This window comes from Anser cygnoides, chromosome 1 (genome assembly GCF_040182565.1).
Source record: "Anser cygnoides isolate HZ-2024a breed goose chromosome 1, Taihu_goose_T2T_genome, whole genome shotgun sequence".
Lineage (NCBI taxonomy): Eukaryota > Metazoa > Chordata > Aves > Anseriformes > Anatidae > Anser > Anser cygnoides.
This window is the reverse complement of record NC_089873.1, coordinates 103,370,080-103,384,134: the sequence shown is the minus strand read 5'-3', so window position 1 is coordinate 103,384,134 and position 14,055 is coordinate 103,370,080. Positions and strand designations below refer to the sequence as shown.

Below are 14,055 nucleotides of genomic sequence, written 5' to 3'. Positions count from 1 at the left end.
GAGGAGATAGGTAGTCCAGGCATCAGAGCAGATATTCTCTGCAGCCTGTGGAGGAATCCATGCCAGAGCAGATACTCACACTGCAGCCTTTGGAAGACTCAATGCTGGAGCAGATAGGTATTTTTTGATAGAACTGCAGCCTGTGGAGAGTCCATGCTGGGGCAGGGGAAAAGTGTGTGAGGAAAGAAGCTGCAGAGAGAAACTGTTATGCACTGACTGCACACCCTCCATTCTTCTCTGTGCTGCTTAGGTGGGGTAGAAGAGTGAAGGAGTTAAGTTAAGCTTGGGAGATGGGGGTGGAAAGGTGTTGTTTTAATGTTTGTTGTTTTTTTTTTCTTTTTTTTTCTTTTTTTCTCACTACCCAAATTTCTTTTAATCAGCTATAAATTAATTTTCCCCAAGCCAAGTCAGTTTTGCCTGTGATTGTAATCAGTAAGCAATTCTCTGTCTTACCTCAATCCATAAGCATTCACATCCTATTTTCTCCCCATGTCTTGCTGAAGAAGGGGAGTGGCTGGGTGAGCATTTGTCTGTTTGCCAAGATTAACCCACCACACACAGTTATTTCTCCTCTCTTCTTTCACTGTATGTTTCTAGGAGTATTAAGGAAGAAATAGATCTGCCTGGCTTCTGTAGTAGCTATAGGCTCTTCTTTCATAGGATGCAGGAATATATGAAGAAGTCAGCTGGAGAGGATAAAATTGCCAGGCTCTTGTGACCACATGCAGTCCCTTCTGATTGCAGAAGGAATCTCAACTGTATTACTGATAATTGCAGGAGCTAATAACTGTGCACACAGTTGTTTGAGGGCTGATATGGGAAGAATATTGAACGATTATTTTTTGTGTTATGAAAAGATGTCCTTCCTCGCCAGCTTGGTTAATTTTTATTTTTTTTTGTAAATCTGGGATCCTAAATAAATGTTAAGATTTATGTTAAAGCACAAACTTCAATAATCTGATACGAAATACGCATGTACTGCTAGTATAAAATATATACAATAAACCTTTTTCAAATCTTAGTCACTTAAAAGATGCTTTCTACAAAACCAAATAATAATTTAGGTTGCAGGGACCTGTGGAAATCCTCTGCTCAAACCCCACTCTCACAGCAGGACCAAAGTGTGTTAGGTCACTCGAGGTCTATTCTAGTCTAGTTGTCATTATTCCTAAAGATGAACATTCCACAACATCCTTCAGCAACTGTTCCCAATGTTTTGTGACATGGTGAAATTTCTTTTTCCTATCTAGCAGGAGATTGTAATAAGAACAAGGGATTATTGCAACTCGTGTCTGTGGCATCATGTCCTACCACCTTTTACCTATATTGTCTGATAAAAAGTTTGGATTCATTACCTGGTGTGCAATGAGCCAATTCACACACTGGGTTGAGATACTGTTTATTTCAGAATTGTGCAAGTGTCGGTACCAGGTGTTTTCCCACAAAGCTGGCACACGTTAGGACTTTCCATGCGACTCTTTATACAAACCCTTATGTGAGAAACAAAGTTGTGTTTTTGCAATAGAAGGTGTTTTTGCAGTGGAAAATTCCACTAACCTTGCATATTCAAAAGTGGTTGTGCAGCATAGCAGTGGGGAGTATGTTAAGCAGATAAGGGGAAGGTCCCACTGTCCCAAAATAAGGAGGATAGCTAAGAAAAACAGGATAAGCCGTAGGAAATCAGTAAAAACAAAAATCATGGGCCCTCTAGTCATGAGAGAGGGAGGAAAAAAAAGGAAAAGGAGAAATTAACGGTTGGTCAAATAAAATTGTACATATATGGTATAGAAGTGTGTCGAGTAGGTTGTGAACCTGTAGTACTCAGCCAATGAGGAAACAGGGGAGAAGTCAGGTGTCGGGTAATAGGGAATATAAGATTATGATAAACTTTTACTGTGCGCTCCTGCTTGCAGGATGCCCACCATTGCAATCGCGAATAAAATAGCTTCACAGAAGACCCTGTCTGAAGAAAATTATTGAGATTTTTCTCACACTTATCAATATATCTACATGTTTGTACAATCCCCTAGCCTCCAGTTGGTTACATAGTTAGCATACTGCTGACATGACAGAATCATTCTGTGCATTCTCAGAGGAAGGGTCCATTGTTGGGCTGGGGTCTCCCAGCCTAGGGATGTGTTTTTGACTATTATAATGAAGGTAGTTCATGGATAGCTCACATTAGAATACTCCTAATCTTTGTTTTTCAGCCAACTATTCACCTTATGTTGATTGGTGATGTATTCAAGAGCATAAATTTCCTTCAAGAATGTTTCCCTCAAGAATGTCAACATAATAGTCTTCCTGTTTAGCAGTTCCTCAGTTAATCATCCTTTAGACATCTCTAAGGCCTGGGTCATCTTGCCGTTTCCTCAAAGAACATATTTATCTCTTTAATACAAAACAGAGCTAGCTATTGACTGGTATCACCTACAGTCTTTATATCCTCACATTAGGTAGTTAATGCCAGCAGTTAGATTTCCCCAGCAGCCTTTTCTTCTTTAAAATGAACAAACCTAGTGCTCTTAGTCTCTCCTGAGTGAGAAAACTTCTTTGAAGTAAACTCTTGTTTGGTAATACTGCTTGGCATCTTGTGCTAGATTTATGTACTTATATATTATTTTTCTTTATTGCTCCTTTCTTCAGCTTCTGAATTTTATTCTGCTACATGCACACATTTTGGTGCTTTTCATGTACTTTTCATGTGCTTTTCCTTCTATCCAGTGATTGCTCTGTACTCATATTCCCTTCTTTCCCAGCCCAAGTCTTTCCTCTCATTTCACCTTTTTTTGCTTCACACAGCCCATTCTGTAATGCTCTTCACAATGTATAACTAGTTAAGAATTTGTCAGCTTTGCCTCTTACCTTACTCAGCTAGCCTCTTTCCAGCAGTTCGTCAGGAAACAGTTCTCAGTCACTTAATCTGTTTTATCTCAGTTGATTTGAGTTTCCCCTTTTTTTAATAAAGCAAAACCAAAGCAACCCACACTCTTCTCTCCTTATGTTTCTTTCATTTCCCACTATCTCTTCCCCACCTAACCAGCTGTAGAAACTATAAATCTCTAGATCAACTTAGGGGACTATTACTATACTATGCCTCAAATACTCCTATATTCATTCATTCCTCCAGGTTTGACTCCAGTGCCAGATTTGATGCTCTGTTCATTTTTCATACTCTCGCATCTAGTATTCATTCTTGCTGTAGAAACAGATAATTCCTAATGTAAATCTCTCCTGAAATCTAATGCTGTTTAAAGTAAATTTGGGCCTGTTAAGTGTTTCTAAACAAACTGAAAGGAATCATCTTTCTGATATGTGTATTCTTGGTCATACTTAAATTTTTCCCACTGTTCTTTTTTAGTCTTGTTACTCTTGTCTTTGTGTCTTGATTGAATTCTGAGCTTCTTGGGAAACCTGCTTATTTGTGCTTTTTTTTTTTTTTTCTAAGATACTTTGGGTACTGTCATAAGAGGCAGTTGGCTGTCCCTTTGTTTACTTGCAAAAAAACACACACAATGTTTTTGAGTATTCTTTTGTCCTTGGCATTTGTCTTATTGGCATGAGGTTACTATTAATGAAAATTAAAAAACAAAATCTAAAATCTATTATATTGTTAATGTTTTTAAAGATGCCTAGCTTTTATTATTAGTAGACATAGTATGCTTTAATTCAATGTACCTTAAAATAGTTTATATTTACTGATAGTAGCCAAGCACACACACTGTATCATTGCTTTGATGAAATACTAGTGTAAAACACAGCTTATATGTCTAAACCCTAACAATATTTAATGATTTCCTGTGATTATTATGGTGTTATAATCTGCTGAATATCCATTCCCTGCCGACATTTTGCTTATCTTTAGGGCTTCCCATCACCCCTTTTCTCAGAATCTAGTGACTGTACAACCTCAGAGTGTGACAACACAGACAATTGCCAAATAATTTTTTTTTTCTTTACCTGTGTTTATCTGTTAGACTACTTTACCAACAGATCAGACAGGTGAATTGACTCACTTTGAAACCACACAGTCAATACAGATCCAATGCAAGTAAAGGGGTGAGGGTCTGATTTTTCAAGGATTAGTCATTATTAGATAAGTTAGTGATGTGAAACTGTAGTCCTGAGCTGAAGAAAACAAGGAGACCTTGAAGAAAACAGGGAGACCAGTAGTCTTGAGCTAGCAAAAGCAAAACAGATGAGGGATGAAGGCAAGAAAACAAGAATTAAGAAAACAGCTGAAGGAAGATTCCAGACTGACCTTTTGCTTATTAAAGGTCACTAGTATATTTAAAACCACACCCACCAAAATGGAAATGTATGGAAATATGGGATTTGGTCTTCGCCCCCTCCGGTCCTCTGTATGCTCAATAGAGATAAGCTAGGTGAACTAAAACAACGAATCAGAAGTAGCTAGAGAGATAATTTCACAAGTTTGGTGTGTATAAATAATGGCACTTTAAGTAAGAAATGTGCTTTCTTTGCAAAAGATCATCAAGCATCTGATTCTGCAGAATTAATTAATTAATTAATAGACCTTCACTTAGATTCCAATTCTCAGTGCCTTTTGGCCAGGTGCATTGGGCACAAACCTTCGGATAACAAAACCATGTCCTAAGGCTCACTAACACTATCTTAAACTGAAGTAACAGAACAGTGGTAAAATGTTTGTGTAAATATTCCAAGTGATTAGAGAAGAAAGTAGTATCTGGGCAGGTACGAATGTATATCTCTTGTCCAACCTCTTGCTCAAAACAGGCTCAAGAAAAGGTCAGACAGGTTGCTCAAGAGCTTTTTTTCAATATGGTCTTGAAAATCTCCAGGAATAGAAACTGCATAACCTCTCCAAGTAAATTTTTCCAGTGCTTGATGGTCCTCATGGTAGTAAAGACTTCCTTATATCCAGTCAGAACTTTTTGTGTTTCAGTTTGTGCCTGTTGTCTCTCATCTTTCTGCTGTGCATGGATGTGAAGAACCTGGCTCTATCTTTCTAATAAAGTCTTTGCATATTTTGGAAGGCTGCTTCTGGATTTCCTGTTCTCCAGGTTCTTCACAGGGCAGGTACTCCAGCTGTGTAACTATTTCAGTGGCCCTCTGCTGAACTTGCTCCTGTTTTTCAACAACTTAGAGGGATCCAAAAACAGATATAGTTATTTCAATGCAATCCTTAAAAACTGCATATCTGCTAGATATTCCCATAACTCTAGGGGCCTGTCTGCTTTCATTCAATCCTACAAGTACAATTTAAATGACAAATATTTTCAGATTATTGAGTGTATCAAAAACCAGTATCAAAGCCAATAGATTCCTTCTGCCCTTAGAAGAGTTCCTTCCACCTGACCTCCCCAAGGAGTTGTCCTCTAATACTGTTGTGCTCTCTCTCATAGTATGGCAGCAACCAGAAGCAAATTGGTGACTTGGAGAGAATAATCCGATTAAAACTGTTAAATCCCATGCAGTATTGTTTCTTTGACTTTACCTTACACTGCAACGCGAACTATGTCAGTAACTGCAACTGCAACTATTGTACTATGTCAGTAATGAAAAGGTGGCTGTGGGAATTACGTATGTGTGTGAAAGAGCTGGACAGCTTTTCCTGTATATCTTGTTTTCTGGATCAGCAACATGCTGGATGTATGACCCTTTAGCCTTGCTTTTACTTTTATATATCGACCTTCTCTCCTCTCATGGACCAAAAAGCTTTGTTGATCTAGTACCTGGACAAATTCTCTTTCTACACTGTAGTCAAAACCAGTCTTTCCCAGACATGCCTGTTTTGCTTTAGAACAGTCAAAAAACCTGACACATTTTAAAATGGAGACTTTCTCCTAAGGAGTAGAGGAAAGATTTTCTCCACAGAACTCTTGTTTGACTGTCTCAGTCAAAAGGAGGGTGATTTTATGCTCTTCTAAATGTTCTCCTAAGTCTCATCTCATTTCCAAATCATATCTGGGTGCAAAAAGTCAAAGTGTTACCCTAATGTCTATCCCATGCCCTAAAAAATGGTACTGGGGGTGCATATAGCTCTGTTGAAGTTTCTTTCTGTCCTTGGTCCTTCTCCTTGCTGTATTTTTTTATGCTGTCAGCTTTACTGTCAGCTCTTATTGTCCAAGTGAGCTTTTCTTTATGCCTTTTCTTCTCTCGTCTTCTTTGGTTCTTGTTCTGTCCCCTCCTACACATACCTCATGATTCCAGAACTTTTCTCTGCTGTTTTGATGTTAGAAGTCTGTCAGAAACTGCTTCTCCAGCCTCCCAGGTGGAACTTTTCCCCATGGAGCAGTCAGGCAAATGCAGGCAAAGCAGAAGAGAGTGCTCTAGAGTGGAGTTGAGGGAAATTAGGTCAGCGTCTCTGAGACAAGCTGTGACCAACTGAACTGTTGTGGCATTCTGACACAGTGCCAAGATGTGAAAAATAGCTCAGACAAACTGAGAGAAAAGCTCTTGCGTAGTCCAGACTATGCCTTCACCTTTCATAGTAGCCTTGACTTAATGGGAAGTGACAGCTTTTTCTGTCCCTTGAGGTGCTAGCTCTGCTACCCTCTGTCCTTACATTAGACACCATCAATCAATTAGTACTAAATCTCTTTTTTCCTGGAAAGTACTGGTGCCTTTGGGATGACACAGTGATAAGGCCTGTGTTTTTTGTGAAGTTTTTCTACAGGCACACAGTGGAGGTGTTTCAGGAGAAGCTGCTCTTGTTCAGGCTTTCTCTGGGATGGTCCTAAGATGGTGATGTTCACTAAAGCAATACGTGTTAGTCTTAGTGATGGTGGGTTCACTTCAACTTGGGTATTCATTATGACTGCCTCCAGTGAGTGCAGTAGTTGTCTGCAGAGATTGTAGGACCACAGAAAGTGAACGTGATGTCATGATTTGCATTAAGAGAGGAATATAAGGTGCACGAAAAGTGAAAAATCTCATGGTGTGATGAAGGGAATCCTGCAGAAACAAAAGAGAGCTGAACACTGTGGAAAGACAGCCTAGGCTCACCATAACTGCTGGACTAAAAGAAGGTAGCTTTTACATATTTAGATTGCCAGGGATTTTTTTTTCTTTTCTTCAGACTTAACCTTTGATATCTTTTTTGTCAAGTGACTGGACTGAGGCAGTGCCAGGAAATGCTACATGTCATGGCAATGACTGTTGTTGCTATCTGTGAGCTGAGTGAAGTGAGCCAGTGTATCTCAGGCAATTTTGGAAAGGGAAGAAGATGCTCACAAACTTAACTATCTCCCTGACTGGATACAGAGGCAAGGGTCTGAGTTCAGATGGAAGCAGGTGTGTGACAGATGTAGTCCCTGACCATATTCATGAGGCTATTCTTTAGCTACATGGAGATCATGGAGACAAGTTAGCCTCTGCCATATTGGCCAAAATGTGAGTAACTAGATATTTTAGGTCATAGTCTGTTTGCTTTTTTTGTTTTGTTTTGATTTGATTTTTTTTCCCTAATTATCTTTGCATTAGGAAGGTAGGGGATATGTGAATCATGTTTAATCTTTACAAATCAACTTAGCTTCAGGTATGCTATATGATTTCATTTTCTGTGGGTTTTGTTTGTTTGTTTTGTTTGTTTTGTTTTGTTTTCTTGACTTTAGACAGTAGAAATCCCTGGGGGCAGAAATAAGGGTTTCAAAGCACGATCCTTTCTCAGTATCTGCCCTCTCTCCTGAAAAGACCAGCATGAGATCATAGGATCATAGGTTCATGTAGAGCAGGGTAGTGATTAATTTGTTTCAACAGACAATATAACCACTTCAGAGAGATCTCTCCTCCAAAGTTGTTCTGTACTCCTCTTAATAGCTCTCCAGCTGCCATTTCTGTTATGTGGGTTGAACTGACCACGTGAGTCTCTTCCCTACTGATTTTTTACGCTTTTTTGTTTATCTTTTTTGAACATATTTTTTCAGATTCCTCCCTCAGAGGGGTCCTGTCAATCCTATTCTCATTTTGCTTCTGAACATCTGAAATAAGATGTTTCCTAGTGGCAAGAATTTTCCCTTTCACTGTTCCCCATCCTCTGACAATCATGTATATGTGGTGAAAACTCTGACAGTGGAGCAGGCGGGACCAGAGTGATCTGACCAGACATTTTAATTTGCCTATGTTCAAGAGAAATCACAGAATCATGGAATGGCTGAGCTTAGAAAAGGCCTCTGGAGGTCATCATATCTAATCCCCCTGCGCAAGCAGTTTGGTGCAAGAAAATATGGATGAGAATTACTTGTAAGAAAAAAACAAACAAACAAAAACCACAATAACATTCATGTTCAGTTTAGCATTCTCAAATTTGAAATAAATACAGAAGACCCAAGAAAATCGTAAATATTTATTTACCATTTATTTATAATGTTGAATGAGAACTTCCCATTGGTAATGCTCATAGTGTCAGTACAGATGTACTTGCCAAGAAATGTGAAAATTATACTCTACATCTGTGACTGTTAGCAGAGTCTTAAACTGAATAAATGAATGAAGGGGATACACTTCATAAAGTGGAAAAATCTTATTTCCTTTTTATTTTTTCTCATAGGAGCATAGGGACAGAACTTTCTGTATGAAAATAATTTGACTTTCTGCTGGATAAAAGTCTGAAGGCAAAGGCACTTGCTCTTTTCACAGAATCACAGAATGGCCAAGGTTGGAAGGGACCTCTGAAGACCATCAAGTCCAACCCCCCTGCCGAGCAGGATCAGCTAGAGCATGTTGCGCGGGATGGCATCCAGGCAGGTTTTGAATATCTCCAGAAAAGGAGACTCCGCAACCTCTCTGGGCAACCTGTTCCAGTGCTCTGTCACCCTCACAGTAAAGAAGTGCCCCCTCATATTCAGCTGGAACCTCCTGTCCTTCAGTTTGTGCCTGTTGCCTCTCGTCCTGTTGCTGGGCACAACTGAAAAGAGACCGGCTCCATCCTCTCAACACCCTCCCCTCAGATATTTATATACATGAATGAGGTCTCCCCTCAATCTTCTCTTTCCCAGGCTAAATTGGCCCAGTTCTTTCAGCATGTCCTCGTACGACAGATGCTCCAGTCCTCTAATCATCTTAACAGCCTTCCTTTGAACTCACTCCAGTAGTTCTATGTCTCTCTTGTACTGGGGAGCTCAGAACTGGACACAATACTACAGGTGTGGCCTCAGCAGGGCTGAGCAGACTTACCATCATATGCAAAATTGCAATCTCTTCTTCTCCCTTTCATTCTATATTGCAATGTATTACCCACTGAATGTTGTCATTTTTCATGTGTTGGGAAGATTCAGTGTCCTCCTATCCCAATGCTATGGTTCAGCATTATTGAAGTCCCTGTTATGGTCTGACTGTTCCAGGACTTAACATTCTGTCACAATACACGTGGAGGTTATTCTGCAGCCAGAAGACTTCCAACAGAGAAGATGAAGTAATATGAGACTTAAAGCTGACAGGACTCCATAGATATTGTATATTGGCTGTTATGTCCAGAATGTGGCTGTAACCTTTTCAGCTTTGTTAAGATTTGCATCTCCACAGGCCCAAAGTATACATCAGAAATTCCCAAACAGACTTGGAGAACCCAAAGCAAAGGGAATTGGACACAAATAAGAAGGACAGATAAGCAAGCTATTTTGTTTTTCTGAAGTTGTTTATTTGTTAAGGAAGATGCATAAATGGCCACTCAACACTTATATGTGTTAGAAATAATTTCCAAATAATTTTTATAGGAGGTGGAAGTCTCCTTTCCTTTGTCATAGTAAGTAAGTACCAGATGGATTAATTCTTTAGCTTCTGGTGTGGTGTTCCATTTCAAAATATTCATTAAGATATCCTAACTTCATGTTAACATCTGCACACAATGTTCTTCTTTTACACAGTTCTTTGAAATATAATTTTTTTGCTATTCACGATCCTTTGGATTCTTCTCCTTATGGTAATCGCTAGGACAGTTCTTCTCTTGAAAGGAGAAAGCAGCATTACCATGTGTCTTCTGAAATCAAACATTCAGTTGGGGTCTATCTGAAAGCTTCCCCTTCCCTGGAAATGTGCTTTATTGTGAAACCAACTAAACAAATGTCAGTCCATGAAAGAACATTCACCAGAGCTAGTTAGTCCGTTGCATGTAAAAATTCTGTCTATTTATATAGAAAAGCAGCTTTAGAAAACTTACGTAAAACCTGCATTAAAATTACAAAACCTCTATCCTACTACTTCAGTGCAAGATCCAAGCACCTTCTGCTATGTTATTCAGCACAGCATCTTTGGTGAACCTAGAATGTATTATACTCCCATATTGTTAACCTTTTTTTTTTTTCTTTATTTTTCTTTCCCTGAATATTGGATTTCCCCCCTTGTTTCAGCTTTTTCCACAGGCATGGTCCTATGCATTTGCAGATTAAACTTGACTAGTTTAAGAAGCTTCTATCCATTACTGGGAAGTGTCCAGACCTACAGAAATACAATTAGGACTGAATATCTTTGTTCTGGCTCTTCATTTTGATGCAAAATCAAAAAATCATGGTATCTTACATTCCTTTAAGCAATTAAACTGTCTAAGGCAGCATAAAAAAAATCCGTTTTTGTGGCTGTGTTGGGTGGGGGAAAGGAGGTGCGGATGGTCATGGCTATTTCCAGACAGATCTCATGACTGCGCACTTTGGCTTCTCCAATGCTAATGCTCTTTGGGTGAGTAAGGAGAAGACAATTATTTCAGATGGCCAAAGCTGTCTCTGGACTGATTCTCTTTCATCTGACAGTGAATCAATTTAAGTACCTATTGTGTAGAATAAAATAAACTAGTTTGAAATTGCGACTTTAACAACGCATGCTCCAGCCCAGAGCTGGTATTGTCTGTATAGCCATGAAGCAAGGAAACCTGCAGTAGATAATCTGTGTAACAAATTCTTCCAACAGTAGCAGAATGAATTAAATGTAAATAAGATTGCATTGTTTTTGGAATCTGAAATAATGAGTTTCCTGCTGTTGACTGTCTCGTTTTCCTCCCCTTAGCCTGTCCCCTTGGTTCCTTTAAAGTGTCTGTGGGAGACGACCCTTGCCATCTCTGCCCTGCCCACAGCCATGCTCCGCTGCCAGGTTCCAGTGAATGTGTGTGTCAGAACCACTTCTACCGATCTGCTTCTGACAATTCTGATGCTCCCTGCACTGGTAAGTATTTGAATGGAGTGTTTGAATGCAGGCAGAAGGACAGTTAATGAGGGAAAATTTGCCTGAATGATTCATGGGAGTTCCAAATCATCTCTTTTCATGACCAATTGACCATACTGTAGATGTGAAGACCATATTTACTATGTAGAATTCAAATTGTACTTATGGAAAGGATTAATTTTCTCATTGGCTTACCTCATCAGTTATAACTTTTCACAGTCAATGATTATGAACATTAATAGGTCAAGCAAGTAATTAACCCCAGAAAATGAAGTAGGGTTAATGATGAGCACTCAAAATCTAATTTAAATAATACATAAAGAGTCACTCATGAATTTTTTCGAAGTGACAAGGAATGAATTCACGTCCTAAAGCAACTTACAGTCACTCTACATCTGTGAAGTTAAACACTCAGAAATTAGGAAATGTGTTTTGTTTTGTTTTCTGTAATCCCTTGCTTTGTACACTGCACAGAATCCATCTTCAACAACATCAAGCAATCTTAACTTCACAGGCATTTTTTTCCTGAGCAGTTATATATCCTTTGCACTGGTTGCAATAAGAACCCTCAGGGAAAACTAGTATGTGATTATGCTATTAAATACTATACCGCAATACAAATTGCTTCATCTTGTCACGAATACATATTTTAACCAGTCTTTTGTGTGCAGTTTTCTGGCATATTCTGGGGGAATAAGAGTCCACAGGAAGATACAGCTAGTGGAGATATTCAAAAAGTATAATCCTTTCCATTGATAATAGTAAACAGACAAAAGGCTTTGTCTATAGGTTTCATAGATGTTTGCTGATGATAAGGGTATAGTGAGAATGAGGATTCGTGGATTTCACTGAAGCCTTTGGAGGGAAGTGCCCTGTAAATCACGTTTCCCTTACCCCTCCCTGCTACAGAGCTCAATATCTATATCCCTGCCTTTTCTGTCTTTGTCTCCATAGAATCATAGAATCATTAAGGATGGAAAAGACCTCCAAGATCATCCAGTCCAACCATACCTCTACCACCAATGTCACCCACTAAGCCATGTCCCTAAGCACCACATCCAGCCTTTCCTTAAACATTCCCAGGGATGGTGACTTCACCACCTCCCTGAGCAACCTATTCCAATGCTGAGCTACTCTTTCTGAGAAGAAATTTCTCCTAATTTCCAACCTGAACCTCCCCTGGCACAACTACAGGTCATTCCCTCTAGTCCTATCGCTAGTTATCTGTGAGAAGAGGCTGATTCCGAGCTCCCCACAGCTTCCTTTCAGGTAGTTGTAGAGAGCAATGAGGTCACCACCGAGCCTCCTCTTCTCCACACTAAACAACCCCAGTTGCTTCAGCTGCTCCTCATAGGACTTGTGTTTCAGGCCCTTTTCCAGCTTCATAGCCCTTCTCTTGACACGCTGTATGGCCTCGATGTCTTTCTTGTAGTGAGGGACCCAAAACTGAAGACAGTACTCGAGGTGCGGCCTCACCAGAGCAGAGCACAGGCGGACAATCACCTCCCTAATCCTGCTGGCTACACTATTCCAATAGAAGCCAGGATGCTATTGGCCTTCTTGGCCACCTGGGCACACTGTCAGCTCATGTTCAGGTGAGCATTGCCTAGCACCCCCAGATCCCTTTCCTCTGCACAGTTTTCCAGCCACTCTGCACCAAGCCTGTAGCATTGCATGGGGTTGTTGTGGCCAAAGTGCAGGACCCAGCACTTAGCCATGTTGAACCTCATCCCACTGGCCTCTGCCCATGTATCTAACCTCTCCAGGTCCCTCTGCAGGGCCTTCCTATCCTCCAGCAGATTGACACTTCCCCCCAACTTGGTGTTGTCTGCAAACTTACTGAGGGTGTGCTCAATTCCCTCATCCAAATCATCAATGAAGATATTAAAGAGGATGGACCCCAATACCGTCCCCTGGGGAACACCATTGGCGACCGGTCACCAGCTGGATTTCACTCCGTCCACCACTACTCTCTGGACCTGGCTGTACAGTCAGTTTTTAACCCAGAGAAGAGTGTACCAGTCCAAACCACAGGCTGCCAGCTTCTCCAGGAGAATACTATGGGAGACTGTGTCAAAGGCGTTGCTGAAGTCTAGGTAGACTATGTCAACAGCCTTTCCCTCATCCACCAGGTGGGTTACCTGGTCATAGAAGGAGATGAGGTTGGTCAGGCAGGACTTGCCTTTCATGAAACCATGCTGACCAGGACTGATCCCCCGGTGATCCCGCTTATTCTGTGTGATTGCATTCAAGATGACCTGTTCCATCACCTTTCCTGGCACCGAGGTCAGGCTGACAGGCCTGTAGTTCCACGGCTCCTCCGTACGGCCCTTCTTTTAAATGGGCATCACATTATCAAGACTTCAGTCATCCGGGACCTCTCCACTGATAGACTGCTGATAGATGATGGAAAGCGGCTTGGCAATCACATCCACCAGCTCCCTCAGCACCCTCAGGTGGATCCCATCTGGCCCCATGGACTTGCGACAGTCCAGGTGGAGCAGCAGGTCTCAACTGTTTCAACCTGAACTGTGGGGGGGTCTCTTCTGCTCCCCATCCCAGACTTCCAGGTTGTGAGGCTGAGTACTCCCAAAGATAAGTGATCTGGCTAGTGAAGACAGATATAAAAAAGGCATTAAGATCCTCAGCCTTTTCCTTATCTGTAGTAGTCATGTTCCCCCTACGTCCAGTGTAGGATGGAGATTCTCCTTGGATGTCCTCCTACCATTATTATATTTGCAAAAACACTTTTTGTTATCCTTAACCATAGTGGCTAAGTTGAGCCTGTTCTGGGCTTTAGCCTTTCGGATTTTCTTTCTGCATACTCTGGCAACGTCCTTGTACTCTCCCCGAGTTGCCTGCCTCGTCTTTCCAGAATATGTCCAGGAAGTTAACGTTCCCCATGAGAACAAGTGCTGG

General features: G+C 40.7%; 1 protein-coding gene across 5 annotated transcripts in view; it reads left to right on the top strand.

The window, feature by feature from the left end:
- EPHB6 (EPH receptor B6) overlaps positions 1–14,055 on the top strand; it is a 94,137-nt gene that overhangs the window by 38,441 nt on the left and 41,641 nt on the right. For all 5 annotated transcript variants that reach the window (XM_067005134.1, XM_048054943.2, XM_067005115.1 and 2 more), the window contains one exon: positions 10,981–11,136. In XM_067005134.1, the coding sequence (XP_066861235.1) occupies positions 10,981–11,136 (156 nt within the window). The remainder of the gene's footprint in view (positions 1–10,980; positions 11,137–14,055) is intronic.